The sequence below is a fragment of the Balaenoptera ricei genome, chromosome 1 (genome assembly GCF_028023285.1).
Source record: "Balaenoptera ricei isolate mBalRic1 chromosome 1, mBalRic1.hap2, whole genome shotgun sequence".
In the NCBI taxonomy this organism is placed as follows: Eukaryota; Metazoa; Chordata; class Mammalia; order Artiodactyla; family Balaenopteridae; genus Balaenoptera; species Balaenoptera ricei.
Window position 1 is genome coordinate 128,754,341 of NC_082639.1, and position 19,274 is coordinate 128,773,614.

Here is a 19,274-nt window from a genome sequence, read left to right on the forward strand (position 1 = left end):
AGGATGTGCCCCCCAAATGGCCCTGGGACAAAAAAATCCGAACCGTTGTCTGACATCCCCAGGATGCCAAGGACTGCGGTCATCACCAAACCTGCCTCAGACTCTCATCTCTTCCATCAAGGTTGTTCCTATCATGCTCATCTCTCCAAGTCATAGGTGCCTCCTAGACATGGAACTGAGGCAAGATTTTACGTTCTGGATGATTTTCCACCTGCCCAGCCTGTCTGAATGGCAAAAAATATCATTCCAGAACACATCTGGCATCCTGCCTTCCAGGGCATCCTGCAGGTTGGTACCAGATGCCAGCTTGGCATCAGTGCTTTGCCTGGGCTTTCAAAGGAAAAGAGGGCTTCTCAATGGGCAAAGGGGGTGTGTGGAAGGGCCTGTGTGGTACAGGACATTCACCTGCTCTGTGCTGTATGGAGGAAGAGTCAGATGTCTCCCCCAATTCCCTTCCAGCTGCTTCATGAGTTTAAGAGAGGCCACAAAGCATTATCTTAGCGAAAGTCAGCAGAATATCCAGTCTTGGGTCTGTATATAATCAAAGACAAGCTCAAGTCTGACACATTTGTGGCACCCAGTGGGGCCCATCTATGCAAGTTTTCCAAATGAAAGGGGATTGACTCTTTTTCTTGGTTGGTTGCACATTAAGCTGATGCTCAAATTCAGGACCCAGAAGGCCAGTGGGATGGTAAAGTGGACAAACAGTGCATAATGAGTCAGAGGATACTTTGTTAGCCTATGCCTGCATCCTTCTGGCCTTGGACAACTCACACCACTTCTGAGTCTTTGTTTCTTCATTTGCAAGAGAAATGATACCTTCTCTACCTTTAGTCTCATAGTTACTCTGAGAAGCAAAACAAATGTTATGAGCCAAAGCACTTTGTAAGCTTTTATTACCAAAATGAAGGATGGTTATTAGTAACATGGCTTGGAAGGGCCAGAATCTTCCCGGAGGACAATTCAGGGGAGTGCTTTAGGCCTTCAGTTCAATGGACTAATGTCTCACAGTTACTGCCACTGCCATTTTGTTGACAAGGCTTTTGACCTCAAGGGCCAATTTCTACCTTCTTCATTCAGGGTTTTATGGCATCTGGGACCACAAAGCATTGGGTTTATTGAGGATCCTGTCTGAGTCACTTTTTCTACCTCTGAATTAACCTTATTGATTATTGGGTCAGGGGTGGCACATTAAGCTGGCACTCACATTCAGAATCCATAAGGCCAATAGGATGGCAAAGTGGACAAACAGTGGGGAGTGAGTCTCGGGGGACATCTCCGTCAACCTCTCAGCAGAGGCAAAGGGCCTCCTGAGCATTGGTGTTCATTTCATTTTGGCTCGTGGGGCCTGGAATTTTCCTGGGCTTCCTCTTCTAGAAGCATTAGTTCCTTAGCCTTCCCCAGTATTCAGTGCTCAGGCTCAGTTTATGACTTTGTGATAATGACCTACAGTTCCTCTTTGCAGGTTTCATCCCCTGCCACCAAGCACACACACAAAGCCATCAGCGTTCCTAGAAATTCTGAGCTCATAACCTAACTCCAGGCCTTTGAGCTCTGAGTCTGGTTCTCACCCGCCTGGGGTTTAAGCGAGACCACATCTAGGGGGAGATGAGCAGAGAGGTGGTCAGGAAAGAACAAAGTGCAGCTTCGCAAGCCATCAATGGACACGGGGAAGGCTGTGTGTGAGGTGAGGACAGCCAGCAAAGTCCTAGGGGTTGCTGAAGGTAACAGCTGGCATCTCTTACTGGAACGCTGTGGTTCCAGAGATAAGAAGCAGGTGCAATGCCGGCAAAATAACACCCAGGTGGGAATCAGTGAGCAGGAGGCCTGGGGAAGTCCGCTCGTGGCTGCTGCCCGCTCAGGCCAGATCTCATCTGAGGACAGAGTCCAGGGGTGAGCAAGTTAGACCCAATAAGGATGCTTTAGGGAACTGGCACAATTCTGCCCGGAGAAGGCTGGGTGAAAAGGCGACTTAATGGTGGTTGTCAACTGGTTTTTACGCATCTATAGGGTTCTACCTCCTCTGGGTGAGCTCCCTGACCACGAAGCTTATGCTGGACCCAGCACAATGCCAAGTACCAAGGTGCTCAAAACACCAGCTGGCTGATCCAGCTGGATAAAGGGCTTTTACACAACCACAGCAGGTTTTTCTTCACGGTATGAAACACTTGCCAGCACAGTTCCTGGCACATACCAGGTATTCAGTAAATTTTTGTCCATCTAGTTATTTGTTCACCCATTTAAAAAACATGTAACAAAAACATAGTGCCTGCAACGCCTCAGGTGCTATAACTAAGCACTTTATAAACTCATTTCATCTTCCTAACAACTTCATGATGTAGGAACTATTATTACCCCCTTTTATGAATGGGGAAGCAGAGGCACAGAGAGGTTAAGCTACCTGAAGCTACACAGCAAGCAAGTGGTGGAGGCAGGATTTGAACCTATGTGCAGAGGCTGCAAGGTCCATGCTTTTTAACACTACATTGCCTTCAGTCAAAGAGGAATGAAGGGCGATTTTCAGTGACCAGTGGCTCTGAAAGCCATGCCCTTCTCCACTGCAGCACACTCTTCCTGTTAATCTAAGGCTTCATCTTTAACAACACCAACTACAACAATGATTCTCTAACTCTGTGGTCCACCCACGTAGAAGCCCCAGATGAACACAAGGGAAGATGTGACGGGTCTAGAGAGCTGGTAACACAAAGAATTCAAATCTTGGATACTATTCTTTCAAGAGTGGTTTTTTTGGCTTACAGATAAATCCTGAAATACCTTTCATATGCGTGCAGTTTGGTAAGAGTGCTTGCAATAGTTTTGTTATCGGATGTTCAAATTACTTGCTGTTCCCACCATTCTCAAGCCCTGCTTGGAATCTGAAGTTAACTTTTCTCTTTTAGGTGAAGCAATAATGTACTAATAATGGTGGTCAGGGCATAGATTTGGAGTCCTTTGAACCTGGTGTTAAATTCTGGTTCTAGCACTGTTACACGATCTTTCAAAAGCCTCAGTTTCTTTATGAGTGAAATAGAGATAAGATGAATTTAAATGAACTTTAAATGAGGTATAATTTGTGTAAAACACCTAGCATCTCATGTTTGTCTTGTCCCTATTAGGTGATGAAACAATGATGGTTATCTGAGTTAGGAAAGGACTTACCCTGACAGTCAAGTGGGTGAGACACAGCTCAGATTTCTGATGGGTACTAAATGGACATGAGGGACGGGACAATTCATTCTACCACTTGGAGTCAGGAGGCCCAGCTGACAATCGTGGTTCAGACCCTTTCTTCCCAATACAGTTGTCTATTAGGCTAGGCCATTCCTGTAGACTGTCGTTCCATTTTGGAGTGTGTTTCCCAGAGAAATGACAAGATTTCATAAAAAAAAGTAAATTCACTGAATTGAATTGCTATCAAAAGCACAGACAAAATTTTTAAAATTAACACAATCCTTCGAGGATCTCAACTGGTCTGCCACTTAACTCTTTGTATGACTTTGGACAATTCCTTTTACCTCTTTTAACATCTGGGCTTTTTTTTTTTTTAAGCCTGTAAAAAAAAATAAAGGAGTCAGACCCAGGAACTCCAGCATCTTTTCAGCTTCCAAAGTTCTATCACTTTTTCTTTTACCAGCATCAGCTACCTAAAGGGAGCAATCAATTTGGAATCAGATGGCAACTGTGGCCACTTCCTCACTTAACCTGCCAAATCGCTTAAGCTTACGGAGCCTTGGTTTTCCCCTTGCTACATGGACAGTAATATCATCTCTAAGAGTGAGCATGAAGTTCAACAGAAGTAACATACACGACAGCATTTTGGTAAATGCTGAAGTGCTAGCCTAGTCTTTTGTCATCGGAGTCTAGCTTTACGTGGTCCCAACCACCTTGAGATCTCCACAGCCCTGAATAGCTCAACGTAGGGAATCCGCCCCTCCTGCCTCCACCTCTGGAGAGAATCAGCCTGCTGAGTGCCAGGGCCATGCCAGGCATGCGCGCCTTCTCAGGGGTCCCTGGGCATGCCTTCCAAAGAGCAGACAGCTATTGGAAAGCATACCCCGCCTCCCTCCCACCCTCCCGCCTCCCGTTGGTCTTTCCCAGAGCCATCTGGAAGAGAAGGAGGCAAAACAAGCTCACGAACTGCCAGAAGCCAAATGCCAGTGCAAAATGAGCCTCGGGGGTAAGGCCCAAGGAAGAAAAGTGTGGAATCCTGGAGCCAACTCGAGCCTCTGATGCTACAGAGAGACACTGAGGATGGCTGTGCTCGAGCGGGGTCCTGAGGCTCTCCAGGAAAGCAGCTTCTTTTCCAGCAGGACATTCTGGCTTGTCAAGGCCAACTCGGGGCCCTGAAGTGTGTACAGATGGGTGGCAAATGTAGTAGTCATTCAGCAGTCGCTTACCACACGGCAGAGACACTGGGTCCGCGGAGAGAGCAGTTTGCGCCCGTCAGCCGTGCCCAGCGCCCAGTGGGGGTCTGACGGGCTCTCTCGTCCTTAGCTGTGGACCCAAGATCCTCAGAGTGCCTTGGCTCCCCTCCTCGCCCCCAGCGCCAGAGCGCTAAGAAACCTCAGCTCTTTCTATCAACGCGCCTTGCCTAGGCAGACAACTTACTTTGAAAGACATTCATTCAAACCAGAAAAAGTAGCCACTGAAAGCTCTGTCTATGGTTGAGGAACAGAAGGATCTAGCAAGCAAATCATAATGTGGTAGACTAAATATCTTGAAAAACCCTCCATTACAAATTTCTTACTGAATCCACAGTTGAGCTTTGCAAAATAAACCCCCAGGGGTCAGAAAAGAAGAGGAAACTGAAAGCCAAAGAGGTAAACAGGCTCAGCCTCAAAATGCATAAAGAAACAGTGAACAGCCCTGCAGGAAGAGTCACGAACACACAGGCAAGAGGGAGAAATTTCAGCAGGCTTTCTCAGTAATTGATAGATCAAGCAGATAAAACTTGGCAAGAATACAGAACATTTGTATAACACAGCTAACAAACTTGAGCTTATGGACATAAGAAATAGTGAAAACACATTCATTTAAAGCATACATAGAAGCCAATCAGAAATGTTCAGAAGTTGGATGGAGTGACCCGGAAATGGGATTTTGAACTCACGTGGAAAGTGATTTCCCGCAGGGGGACCCATCTCAGTTCTGTCCTGGGTCATGCATATATCACACCGCTGACAAACGGGTATGGCACCCGAAGAAAATGAACACCTGAGACTGGAAATGATTGCATGTAGAGTTGTAACAGCTCAGGAGTTCATTGTTACCTTGTACATTGGTCTGCGCTCTTGAACTCTGGATATATACTTAGCCCTTGACCTGTCCCAGAGAAGACAGCCCGACCATTCCACCCACTTCTTTTTTCTCCGGCTACTCTGCTTCCATTTAACCAGAGGTGTTTCTAAGAGAATACTTTTTCAATGTCTTTGTTCTTTCAAAATGGCATGACAACACTCCAAGATGCTTTTCCTTTTCGTGGAAAGTCATCAACACTAGCGTGTAATTCTAGATCCCAATCCTGATGCCCAGACATTCCAGGAAGCACCAGATGCTGAGGGAAAATCTTGAAAAAAAACCTCTCGGCATCCAAGTAGGGGATTTCCTTCTCAGAATAACCACCTAAACATGCCTGTGTTCTGATCTAGAAGCATCCCTACTCTTCTGGGCTCAATGGTGGTTGTTTGTCCAGTTGTGGGGTACCTGGCCTATGACTCCTCAATCCTGAGTCTGAAGACATTGATACAAACCGCAGAAACTGTGGCCCCATGTGAGTGGAGAGGAAACTGTCTTAAATGCTAAGTGGTCGCAAACAGTCTCCCATGGGGGCTGTGCCCGAGTGTCTCGGCTTCAGTGCTGGACCCACGCCACTGTTCATCCATTTGGTGAAAGAGATTGGCCGCTTAATAAAAAAGTAACGGTGCACAGATCCTAAGGTCGACAGACAGGGTTTCCATGAAAACTTTCTCACGTCGGCAAATGCACCTTCCTCATGTGGACAAATTCCCCCCTTCCATTCGGCGCTGAGGCCTGGTGGTTACTGCGGGAGAAACGGGCCCTCAGCGCTGCATCTGCACCGTGACCCCTTTCCGTCAGCCTTTCTCCAGGTCCAGCTGTCGGTATAAGTATGCAGCAGGTCCATCTCTGAAAGTCTTTCCAACGGTGACTAAGCAACCCCACCGGTACCCAGCTGGTCTAGATTCCCTGTGGGATTCAGGTCCTGAAAAGACAAGCTCTCCAGAGACATCTGAGAGGAGCCGGCATTGGCCAGCGCAGAAGGATGCCTGCCTCGACCACAGAGGGGCCGCTTTGGCATTCCCAGCTCCTACCCTCCCTTGCGTCTCAGAAGCCTCTCAGCTGGGGCCACTCAGCTTGGCCACCCGCCTGGAGATGGTTACCTTAAGGGGCTTTTCTGCAGAGAAGACTCTGGAGTGTGGCTGTTCTCTGGCCTCGGGGCGGGGCGGGGGGGGCGGTGAGAGCAGCTGCCACCCTTGCTTGGACCCCGCCTCCCCCGCCCCCAGCTTCACACCTGGCAGGACAAAAGGTCAAGAGTTTGTCCCGACTTGTCGGGCAGGAACTAGGCTGCATGTGGCTTCCCTGGGCCCTGTCCATCCCCCATCAATTGTCCTCTTTATCTTAGGGTCTGCTCTCGACACCCAGGCCTTTCTGATGGCTGCTGAGAAGACAAGGGCAGTACAGCATGTTCTGAACCCCCTTTCGTGCTCCCTCTCTCTGCTCCAGACTGTGCGCTGACCAGCCCTGAGTGCTTGTCCAATGAATCCCCTCCTCCTTGCCCCCACCCGCTCTGGGGATGTCCACAGCGCTCTGGTCCTAGCTGTTTCAGCTTCCTCACCAGACCTCTGGAACTCTAGTTTAGTTGCCCCTTTAAGTCACAAGCAATTTTCCTCATAAAGATCATCCCCACTCATGAGATGAGAGTGGAAGCCCAGTGCAGTCTCAGAGGGTCCAAGGAGGACAGAGGATCTCATGGGCTCCCCCGGCGGCAGCCCCCTCTGCATTTGTGTCTCCTACCTCAGAGGGAGAGGGTAAGCCCGACAGGGAGGACCCAGGAGGACAGGGGGCCTGGGGGCAGGCGTCCGGCTGAGGCCCAGCAGCTTGAAGAGTGCCTGGCCCGAGCAGGGAAACCAGAGGGTCAGAGAGCAAGCAGGGAGACACTGAGATGGACACAGAGACAGCACAAGTGGTGGACAGGGACGAAGGCAGGCAGAGCCTTCATATACTGAAAAATACACTTCATATACTTCAAATACTGAAAAATCAGGCAGCAGGGCTGATCAGACAGGTACAGGGAGCCCTGAGAGTTACAAGACTTGAAAAGGCCAAGCCAGGTTGGTGGGACAATGGGGAGAGTCCCAAGGAGGCCAGGAGACCTAAAGGTGCCTCCTCCTCCAGGGAGGCCTCCAGGGAGGGCCAGGGGTAGGTCCCAAGTGCAAGTTTTGAGAGGGAGGGCCAAAGCTGGAATGGGACCGTGTGTGGGGAAGGCAGACCCCCTGACATCGCACCGGATTTCCAGAGTCTTCCTCGTAAAAGGCAGTCTGGAGTGGTGCAAAGATCTTGGGTTCAGCCAGACAGGCAGAGGTGACAGGCTGCTCGGAGGCACAAACTCGGCCCCTTCAGATCCCAACAAGGGCAAAGCAGATTGTATTGTAGCCCCGACCCGCTGGCTGCTGCTCCCCCCCACCTCCCACCTCCTTTAGAGTAAGCAGACACAGGACAATTGGATCATGCCCCTATGCTAAAATGTATCGAGTTCACAAAAAATAAAAGGGGGGAAAAGAAATGGAGAAAACCCAACTAAAAGCCACAACAGAAACAGAGTCTCCAGGCTGCTAGGATCTCCCTCTCAGACTCCCCCATCTGCTCTGCTCCACAGGGGCCGCTGCAGCTGAGCCCTGCTGTCAGGGGAGGGCCCTGGCCCCCTCACAATCTGTCATCTCTGATACCACTTGGATCCCGTTTCTTCTGGAGCTGCCAGGGGCCAGGGAGCTATCCTGCCTGTCTGTGGGCAGGGCCCAGGGGCCCCGGGATGGCATCAGCGCCTGGCCTCGGGGGGGGGGGGGGGGGTGGTGTTGAGGGGCGGAGAAAAGGATTTCCGGGTTGTTGAGCATCCATGCTGAAACTCAATTTCCAATTTTTCCATACACCCCTCCTCCCCTGGGCTGCCGAGCCCTCCCATTTCCTGCCATCTGTGATGGGCGTCTCTGGGGAGCCCCTCTGTTTTCTGGCTTGCTAATCACTGCCTATGGACACTGGGAAAAGGCTGGTTTCTCTGCTCCTGGCAACTGTGTAGACATCCCCTGGGCCCATCTGAGTTCCTCTCTGTGCGGCCCAGGGCTGTGCTGCTTCCTCCCTTGGGCCCGTGGCCATCTCTGCCCACAGACTTGGCCCCTCAGCAAACGGGGGGCAGGGGGGGGTGTGTGGAAAAACAGGCGGTGGTGAGCCCTGATGACTGCTTTACAGACCAGGGGTGCCCCCAGCCTTGACCCACGGAGCGAGCCACCTGCTCCCCCTCAGGTCTGGTGTTGCCCGGGGGTGAAGAACGGTGGCCGTGAAGTCGGAGGGACCTGGGTCTGAGGTCCAGTTCCAGCACTCCCTCGCTGGAGTTCAGTGTCCTCTCTGGGCTTCAGTGTCCCCATCTGTAAAATGAGCAGCTGGGCCAGACGATTGCCCACAGGGCCCTGACACCCTCAAGTCAAGGAGGACTCTGCTGACCCACCACTTGCATTTTCCCGGCTGTTCCTCTGCCCTGTAATCTAGACTCTGCTATGACTGGCAGCTGGAAGCAGTCACGTGCAAGGCAGCTGGAAGGGCAGAGTGCTGACCTGGGTGCTGGGATGGTCTCCTGGGTTTGACCCTGAGACCCTGATCTCATTAACATGCCCTGACCAGCTGAGCAAACCGGCTGGGAGGTGAGGAGACTGGCTGTTTCCAAAGTGATTTCAACCCTTTGTTCCCCAGGTCCCCACAGCAAGGACAAAAGCAAGCACTCAGGAAATATCCTGAATGCTCCCTGCTCATCCATTTGTTCATTCATTCACTCTATCGTGCAATCATTCGTTCTTAATGTGGCAGTGAAACATCATAAGGAATCACTGGAATTCTGGTTTCTGATCCTGGCTCTGTCACTTATGAGCTGGGTAATGCTGGCAAGTTACCTACCCTCTCTGGGCCTCTGTTTCATCACCTCTAATGTGGGGAAAGTATGGCACCTGTCTCTCAGACAGTGCATACGAAGCATTTAGCACTGGATAAGTGTTCACCATTAAGTTGATCATCATTAAGTTGAGTATGTTGTTCATGGCCTCGTGGGGAGACAGACAATAAGCAGATACCTGCCCACTCCTTAAAGTGTACACATGTCCCAGCAAGACAGACTCCCGGCTCTGAAGGCCAAGAAGAAATCTTCAACAGGAGTTTGGGTTTAGTTTTTTGGCACAAATCTCTTCTCCATCCTTAAACAAGGTGAAGGCTATTTATGGAAGTTTGAAAGGGAGTCTCAAATATTTGAGTCACTTAAAACCTGGTCTTGAAGTGACTTCCCCAGGCTCAGCCGTGGAGGCTGCCATTTTGGAATGGAGGCTCAGCTGGTGGCTCGTGGGAGGGGGAAGAATGAGAAGGCCACATCCTGTTCTCTTTCAAGCCTCTCCCTCCCCACACATACCAGCTCCTGAACCCTTCCTCCCGCCCATGCCTAGGGCAAAGGAACATCTCATTTGTCTGTTTCTGGCAGTTCCCAGGCTTGCCAAAGGCTGTCCCTGTCACCACTCATGCCCTCAAGCCATGACCTCCTTGGCCTGCATGCCCCCTCAGGATGCTGCAGAGCTTGCTGACTGAGGATGCTGATTTATTGCTGCCCATTAGCCAGACCTCTGACAGCCTCTGAGCACCCCGGCCTGACACAGCCCACAAGCCAGCTTGGAAAGGTCAGGTCTCAAGAGAGGAAGCCAGCCACCAAGGTGCCATCACGTGGCACATGGCCTTATTTATTTTGTCTTAATCAGACAGCCTGAAAATTTCTCTTTGCTTCTGTTGAACATATTTAGATGTTTCTATCTACCTTCTCTTGTCTTCAGAGGCCATAAATGATGCCCCCCAAAGTGCCCGTGTGCCGACTGACCCTGGGGTGCTCAATGGCTCTGAGCACGTGGCTCTGAGGATGACCTCTCGCACCCCCACCTCCTATCCCGGGTTGGCACTGACCATGCACTTGGCTCAGGAGGGCACTAGGGCAGGAGCTGGGAGCCCTGATTCTACCAGCGCCTGCCCTCATGACCTCAAGTGACCTTGAGCACATTACTTATCTAATCAGCTTGCTTATCTAAAATGGGAAAAATGTTTACCCTAAATAGGTTTCATGATTATTTTGGGATTATGTGAGGTCCCCTTATAAAGGGTTTCTTCTTCATGGTTTCTTCTTATAAGGAAACAAAATCATGGAAGTATATGTTAAAGATATATTGGAAAGAATATATTAGAAATGGTTTCGGACACAGATTATTTCAGGTGTGGGTCTCATCGTCTACCCAGGCTGGCAACTCCAGACCTTCCTGAGCCTGGACAGCACGGCTGACACGCTCTAGTACCCCCCCAGCCCCGAGTCCTCGGCTCCTCATCTGGGCCTGACTGGTACACCTCAGGAGGACCTGGGGGCGGGGCAGGCAGTCCCCACGAGGACATGGCCGAGTTGCAGGCATTGCACCAAGGACTGGGAGCGGCCAGGGTCCTGCTCATCTGCCCGGGGCAGATCCGGGAGGGCGACCTCTGCCCGGGGCAAGAGGTAGTAGCTACCACCCTCCGCTGAGTATGAATGGAAAACAGCCCTGGCCCTGAAGGATCTACAAAGCGAGTCTCTCTCCTCCCCTCTGGCTCTGAGTGGGGCTGTGGGAGAGCAGTGGCTGATGCATGAGGGACCCCTCTCCAGAGTGTGAATGCTTCTCTCTGCCAGGGGAAGCCACAGGGTCACAACCTCCCTGTTCCTTGAGGCTGATCCAGAGTCACCCTCTAGTAATAATCACAGCCACACTCTATAATAATAAAAAAGCAACATGTGTACAATACACTACAGTTTGGAGGGCCCTTTCACACTTTTCATCTCACTTGATTCCCGACCCCCAGCCAAGGAGACAAGACAGATCTTTTGATTGTCTATTTACATGCATACAAACTAGACACTGGATTGTTAAGGAACCTGCCAAAGGTCACACGGCTGGAAATCGAACCCAGGTTTTCTGACTCGAATCCCTGTGCTGGGGAGCCAGCTGCTATACCTTCACCTGGCACAGTGAACAGTTCCAACTGGCTTGTATCAGAGCCACCGAGGGAGCAGGGTCCACACAGCTAACACACTGGCCTGAGGGGGCCTTGGAAAAGGAATAATAGTATAAGAATTCCTGGGAGCCAGCGGAATGTCCGATGAGCTGATGGTAGAGCCAGGGGTCCTTCCCACCACCAGAAGGGGGTCCTCTTTTCTTCCTAATCATCTGTCCAAACAGCAATTGTCTGGAGACTTTGAGGGATGAACAGACTCACAAGTCCAGTAACTGAGTGGTCTGGGTGACTGTCAGCTGGGGCCCAGGGCTGTCCATCTGAGCTGACATGTGATCCCCAGGGAAGATTCTGGAGAAGACAGCACGGGGCTAAAACCTGCAGTCCAGACTGGCCAGCTCGGGGTCCCTGAGAGCTGAGGAGGCATTCCCCTGCTCCCAGGGAATGAGCTTCTCAGCAATGGATGGACCTGGTCCCTTGCCCTCTTGGCTCCACCCTCTCACAAAGATTCAGCTCAGCCACTTACTAGATGTACGGTCTCATCTGACCCCCCTGAGCCTTAGTTTCCTCATCAGGTATAAGAGTAGCTTCTAGCTCCCAGGGCCATAATAGAGAGGGTCAGACAAGATCAGAGTGCTACACAAATCAGAGGGAAAGGGGATATTTGGGATCTTGCGTCTTACACCAGATTCTGCATTTCCTTACTCAATCGCCAGCCTTCTTTAACCTGGAACATGAAGCATCTGCAGACCTAACCCCGCAAACAGCATTTGCCTCTGCTGTCATGTGGAAGGTTGCTGACATCTTGCAGTCCAACACCTCCCAGCTCACCCGTCTCTGCTTTCTCCATCCCGTGCAGCTGTATTTCAGCATCCCAGGCTACACAAGCCACATCCCGTTGTTAACTCCCATTTATTTCTCCCCTTCTCTTTCTGAATCATTTGTTTCCTCCCCTGTTCCTCCTACACCTCCCCTCCAGCTCCAGAGTTGTGCTTTATCTCCAGAGAGCTTAATGCTTCCTGATAAGACCAGCTAATCCTCTGCTGCTCCTCTTTTGCGGAGATGGAGAAGATTAGAGGCAAAGGGTCAGTCCGCCTCCCCTTCAAGGGCACTCAGGACCTTAATAAGGGAATTGGATCCTGCTTTCCCATCTGATGCTCTGGGACTGAGGGTCCCCATCGTTTCTGATGAGGAGCAGCTCTCGCTACTTCCAGATCACGAGGCCCCTGACTGGGGGGTGTAATGGGAATGGGGGATGGGTGTTGATGCAAGTCTCCGCGGGGAGACAGAGGAAGTAACAGATGTGAGCCCTGTGCTGAGGCGCATTGGACCTGGTAGGACAATGCACCTGGAGACTCATCAGGCTCCCTGGACAGATAAGCCGAGCTGGCCCTCAAGAGCAAAATGCCCGAAGGAGGCACCTCTATGACCAGTGAGAGCCACACTCACAGCCATGCCGCACACGCAGCCGTGAACAAGGGCGGAGGTGTTCACTTTGTGGGCAATGACCCTATCAGGCAAGGTATTTAAGTGATTGCTAGGGCCATCACCTCCAGAAGTCCTGGGGTTCAGGCCGCGAGTTAATGATGCAGGTGGAACTGTGCTACGACAAGGTTTCTATGTCCCATCTCCTTGGGCAGACGGTGAATGCCACTTTGTAGTAGGTGACGTGACAGTGAGGCTTCAGTGTCTGCTGAACCTCACTCGTGGTGTTCAGAACACCTCAGGGCGACAGAAGAAGTGACGGACACGAGCCCTGGGCTGAGGAGCAGCGGATCTGGTGGGACGATGCAGGTCAAAATGACACAGAAACACAGCGGAGTTAAACTGTATGTATTAAGTGACTGCTGGAATGTCAAGAGTTGGACAGCTTTGTGGGGTTGCCGTAGGTTTTATATGAAAAGCTAATTCTGCAGAGGCATATGATTTGTTGAAGAGGACACAGACTATTTGAGGTCAGAAAAATGGCTCCTTTATTTATTTTTAACCAATGTTTATTGAACTTCTGCTATGGGTCAAGCACTGTTCACAGAGAATAAAATGGATGTAATACCTGCTTTAATGGGGCTCATATTCTTGTAGATAAGTCAGATGTTAAATAAACATATAATTACTTGCTTACTTGCAACAATTACTTGCAACAACTAAAAGAATAGTGTATTACTCAAGAGAACAGGAGAACCCTAATTTAAACTATGAACTCAGGGCTGCCTCTCTGAGCAGGTAACAGTTGAGACCTGAATGAGGAGCAGGCATTTTGCGAGACAAGCGTGGGCGAGAAGAGCATTTCAGACAGAGAGCAGCACATGGAAAAGTTCTGAACTGGGATGAAGCTGGTCCCTTTGAAGAAATGGAAAAAGGCTGATGGGGCTTAAGAACAGAAATCCAAAGAGTGGGAAGAGATTTTCAAGTTTTATCTTGATTGCAATGGAAAGTCATTAAAGGGTTTAAGCAGGAAAGCGACAGCATTTATGTTTTTAAAATATCACTCTGGCTATCGTATGGGGGATAGACCAGAGGGAGGGCAAGAACGGAGGTGGCAAGTTTGGTCAGAAATCCTCCATCGGAGCAAGTGATAGGTGATGGTGACATGTCCTAAGATGGAAGGGGTGGACGTGGTGGCTGGATTAGAGCTATCTGTGAGATGCAGTCAGCAGGATTTGATGATGGACTGGACGTCTGGGGAAGTATCCAGAGTGACACCCAGATTTTCAGCTGGAGCAATCCAGGGACTGGAGGTGTTATTTATTAAGATGGGAAAGAACGGTGGAGGTGCAGCTTTTGGGTGGGAGCTACAGCAGAGATCAAGAGTGCAGGTTTGGATACATTAAGTTCAAGATGTCTTTCAGACAGCCAAGTAGAAATTGTATGTAGGCACACACACCTACACTGCAGGTGACTGTGTAGCACAGAGACCATCTGCTGCTATTGGGATGGATGAAATTACCATCCATCCAGTATGGCGTGAGAAATGTCCTGATGAACTGTCCTAGGAGGTCAGCTAGAGGAACAGCCAGAAAAATAGCATGAAAGCTAAATGATGGAAGGAGTCAAGACACAGGAAGCTGTCAACTATGTGGAATATTGATGAAAAGGTGAGTGCGTCTCAAAGTGCCTGGTGGATCTGGCAACATGGAAAAGCCCAGACGAACTGAGCAAGAACAAATTTGGAACAGATAGAAACCAGCTTGGATTGAACTGAACAGTCAACAGAGGTGGGTGGGTATAGTCAAAGCCTCAACAGTGTTGGCTCTGAAGGAGGAGTAGAGAGACAGGCAGGAGCTGTCTCCTGAGAGGAGTAAGCTCTGACCTCCTCAAGCTTCACCCAGGACAAGGTTCTCCAAATTCTATACCATCAGCCCTAAGCTGACCAGAGAGCTCCCTACGGCTCTAGAAGACAACGCACATGGGCTCAAAGGGAGCGGGAAGGGCCTCCAGCCAGCCACTGCCGGCTCTCCCCTTGACCTCAGCTTCACCTTCATCCTTGGCACGTGAACCTCACTCTTTGTTCTTGGGTATTGTACTCTAGCATGCAAAACTGTTCCATCATGGGGTGGGGGAGGGATGGACTGGGAGTCTGAGATTAGCAGATGCAAAGTATTACATATAGAATGGATAAACAACAGTCTTACTGTAGAGCACAGGGAACTATATTCAATATCCTGTGATAGACCATAATAGAAAAGAATATGAAAAAGAATGCATATATATGTATAACCGAATCACTTTGCTGTACAGCAGAAATTAACAAAACATTGTAAATCAACTATACTTCAATAAAATAAATTAAAAAAAAGAAACTGTTCCATCATAAAGGTCTCATGCCTCTACTGAAAAGCTCCTGTATGCCCAAGAGGCATGGAGAAGGTATGAAGAGCTTCCTTATACTCTTCTGGTTAAGAAGACCTGACCTTACTTAACCTTCTCTTTTCCAGATCATATTGTCCTAGGCCTTCCCCAACAGACCCTTTCTGACCTCATCTCCCACTGTTCTTCCCCCTGAAAGCTCCTCTACTACCTACGCATGCCCCCTTAAGACACCTTATACTTTCCTACCTCCATACCTTTGTTTTTCCCCTTTAGAACTAACTAGTCCCTCCTCCTTGCCTCACTGAATCTTATCCACCTCTCACATTCAGCTTGAGTTCTTACACATCTAGAAAACCCGGCCTGGCCCCCTGACCCTCTCTCTGGCCTTCCTCCTACACTGCTTGGGAGCACTGGCTTTTTCTGCGTGTGCCCCTACCTCTTACACTGAGGATCAGTGACGCTGTGTGCTTATTCCTTTGTTTTCTTTGCTGGCGCTGGTACATCAGAGGCGCTTGGTAAATATTTGTTTATTGATGGGTTGATTGAGAAAATACAGTAGCCCTTCCTCCCTGAAGGATGAAGCCTTGCAGTGGTCTCAGCAGGGCTGCATGACCGGGGCTCATCAGGGCCAAATGAGAAATAAGTGGGTTCCACAAGCATTTATAGCCTGTTTCCTGTAGAATTATTGAAGGAAGTTCCAAGTCATTTGAGTTCAAGTTCAAATTAAGCTCCGGCCATCCTGACCATCAACTATTTCAAATGCTCCTGTAGAAGCCTACTTGTTTTTGGAAATGTTGCGAATTTAAACCACAAAAGCTCATGTTTTCTTTTAAACCTATAGATAGAAGTTTCTTGGCATTTTAAGTTGCGGGTTTCCTCTGGCATAGTCCCTTTTAAATGTTGAAAAGGTAGCTTTCTAACCTACACTCTCTCATCGTGTCATGCTTCATGTAACAAGAGCATTGCACAGGGGTGAAAATTCAGCCTGCAGTGTTTTTTCCACTCAAGGTACTGGCTAAAGTGGACCTAGTAACTAATAGACTTCAGTGACTTTCATGCAATATGAGTTTCCATCAAAAAGTTTACACTGATGAAGTTTTCAGGGCAGAAACATTTTGTGGAAATTGGTTCAATCAAATCTGGGCTCCAAAGTGGCCTTAGACACATAGCAATTATTGCAGCCATGAAGAGACAGGTAGACCCTTGACCCATTTCTAAAATAATATGCTTTGTGATTTGCTCCCTGGCACCAACAACAGGAAAACCAAGAATCTTAAAATACAGAAAGTGGTAGTTTAAAGGCAAAACTTTTTTCCCAAATCCCAAAGGCAAGAATTCAGCAAGGAAGGGTCAGGGAAGATGTGTCCCTCTGGGCGGGCACCAACTCATGCCCATTAAAGCAGGTTCCCATGAGGGCATATCCTCTCATAGTCAAGGAAGTTCAACTACCGTGTGTGTTTATACCTCACCTCGGCTTCTCCTGAGGTAGAATATATTTTCTTTTATGGAAAGAATGATTTATTTGCTTTCCGATTACTAATTTACAAGAGATGTGAGGCAACAGAGAGCCTTGGCTGTGCAGTCTTGGGAAAAGTAAGGCTGTTTCGGCTCAGTACCTCCTAGCCTCCTCCAGAGGGGCCCCAGGCTGCAGTTACAGCCCCCCAGCAAGGCTGCACACTGCCATTAGGGCCAGGCCAACAGGACAAAAGGGAGGGTGCCCTCGCCCTGTCTGGGGCTTTCTCTGACTTGGCTGGAAATAATGTTTCTTAAAAAAACATCTTTAAGAGACACATGTGTTCAGATATAATCATTCTTTCGAGGATGTGTCTGTTTTTAAATGGCATGATTCACCCCAAATAGTATGTCCCCCATTTCTCATATCCAGCTGCCATACAGAAAGACAAGAACACTCTATGTGCAGAGGCACAGAAGAAACTGGGCTGTCACACATCTTCCCTAGGAAGGAACTTTCTCCAGCATTTAGCTTTTACAGTTAAAGAGAAAAGTTCAAACTCTTTGGGGTGGGGATGGGAGCGGGGAGAAACAAAGAGACCTGTCAAAAAAGTTCCTTTTAGCACCTACGACTAGTGTTAACTTACATGCTCTCAGAGTGCAATAAAAAGCCTCCAAACTGCTGTTAAAGAGATAGTTTGACCTTTTAAAATGGAAACTCTCCCACCTTATATCCATATTCAAAAGATGAACCTTGGGAACTCTAGAGTTTTAGATTAATAATGAAATGAGGCTGCCTTTCCAGAACAGGGTTTCCCTACAGGCTGCAAGCTAATTAGGGTGCTCTAGACCTACATTGTAACAGCAGGTAGAACGCAGGCCCCAAACCTTTTAGCCATTGTAGTTGCCAACTGCCCATAGTCTACTTCTGAAAGGAGGCTGGCAGGGAGTCATGAAAATTTAGTAAATAAAGAAGTCCTGGACGCGACTGTCAGTAGCCTGCGGTTCCGGGGCAGGCTGTCGGCCCCTGGCGGCAGAGGAGTCGCCGCGATTTCGGGTCTCCACCGCAGCCGCCGAGCTCGGCGCGCACCGAGCGGCGCTGCTGAAAGAAGTTGGAGAGCTCCCAGATCGCCAACAGAATTCGGCGGTGGGCGCTGGGGAATCACTTCCAGCGTCGCAATCAGTAAAGTTTTGGAGTAAGTAAAGACTTTAGGCCGACAAGAGACCCATGCTTTCCTTGAGCATAAGACACACACCGCACCACGCCAACCAGAGGCTGCTCGCACAAGGCCATCAGCCCTGCTCCCCCGGGACGCGCCCGATGCCTTCCAGTTCCCACCACCCCAGTACTCGTCCAGAGGGAGCCGAGCCAGAAAAGCGGCTCTCCTGGGTTTGCGGTTCCGGATGCAAATGCCTCCAGGCTTCCCGGCCCGGGGGACAAGGGCTAGAAGTCAACAGTCGAGGGAACAAGGGCAGAACCACCAAGTCCAGCTGGGACACCCGGGACCTTCTCCTCCAAGCCCGCTCGGGTTTCTCCAACGGACGCGCGCGGCACAGCCCACGCGCCCCCGGCACTCCACTCCACTCCTCTCTACAGGTCCCCCCCCAAACTCTTCCCGGGAAGCCCCACAAAGCACAGACGGCGCCCCGAAACTCCCAGGGCACTAGCCAGCCACCCCCACCTCCGTCTCTCGAACCCTCCTTATCGCACCGTTCTCGCGTTCATGGGGAGTCAGAAGCAAACCACGAGAAAATGCCTTCGCGAGGAGCCTCCCTACACACACCCGCCCTGTCACTGAAACAAAAGCGTAGGGAGGAGGGAGATGGAAGAGGAGGCGGGAGGAAGGTTTAGAAAGAGGATGGGGAGAGCAGTAAGAAGGAGCTGGGGAGGAGGGTCGGGATCAGGAGAAGAGACCGGGGCCAGGGACCCCGTTCCGACTCCGCGCGGCCGGTCGCTTACATGCCCAGGTCGCTGTAGGTGTTGAAGAACTCCATCTGGTTGCACGCCTGGATCCAGCCCACCACCCAGGTCTCGTGGCGGGGGATGGGGGGCATGACCACGCGGGCCGAAGCTTTGAAGTAGGGGGTCTTGTAGCGCAGGACGATGGGCGAGGTCTCCTCGATGCGCGTGGGGCACTGGTCGATGGTGGCGCACACATCGTACACCACGATGTTCTCGCGCCGGATCCGCGCCTTGCAGGTAATGCTTTGGATACAGCCCATCCTGCCGCCCGGCGCCGGCGCGGCGCGGCGTGGGGCAGCGCGGGGGACCGCGCGGGCAGCCGGAGGCGCCCGTCACACCGGCATGGCGACGCGCCGCCCGCTCCGGGTCCGGCTCAGCCCGTGCCTAGGAGCGGTGAGTCGGCGCCGGGCATTCTCCGAGGCAGCCCCCTCCTCTCGTCGCCGTGCCGGGTCTCCGCTGCCCCGACGCCCGCCCGCCCCTGCCCACGCCCGCCCCCTCTCTCCGGCAGGGCGCGCGGAGCGTGCGCTCCTAGGAGGCGGCGGGCGCCCCCGCCGGCTCCAGGGCCGGCGCGGAGGGCAGAGAGGGGAGCGGCACTGCGAGGAGTGGTGCCCACCCCGGGCCGGAGCCCCCCGCCCCTCGCCGGAGAGGAGGAGGCAGCAGCGGCGGCGGCATGTAGCCGGGGGAGGGCGGCGGCGGCGGCAGCGCCGGGTCTGTCTGCCTCCGCGGTAGCAGCAGCAGCAGCAGCCGCCGCCGCCGCCGCCGC

General features: G+C 50.9%; 1 protein-coding gene across 1 annotated transcript in view; it reads right to left on the minus strand.

Moving 5' to 3' along the window:
* The window catches only part of FAM78B (family with sequence similarity 78 member B), a 92,240-nt gene extending 73,469 nt beyond the window's left edge, over window positions 1-18,771 (minus strand). The window contains exon 1 of the mRNA XM_059903277.1: window positions 18,509-18,771. Coding sequence (XP_059759260.1) covers window positions 18,509-18,771 — 263 coding nt within the window. The remainder of the gene's footprint in view (window positions 1-18,508) is intronic.
* Window positions 18,772-19,274: the final 503 nt, after the last annotated feature.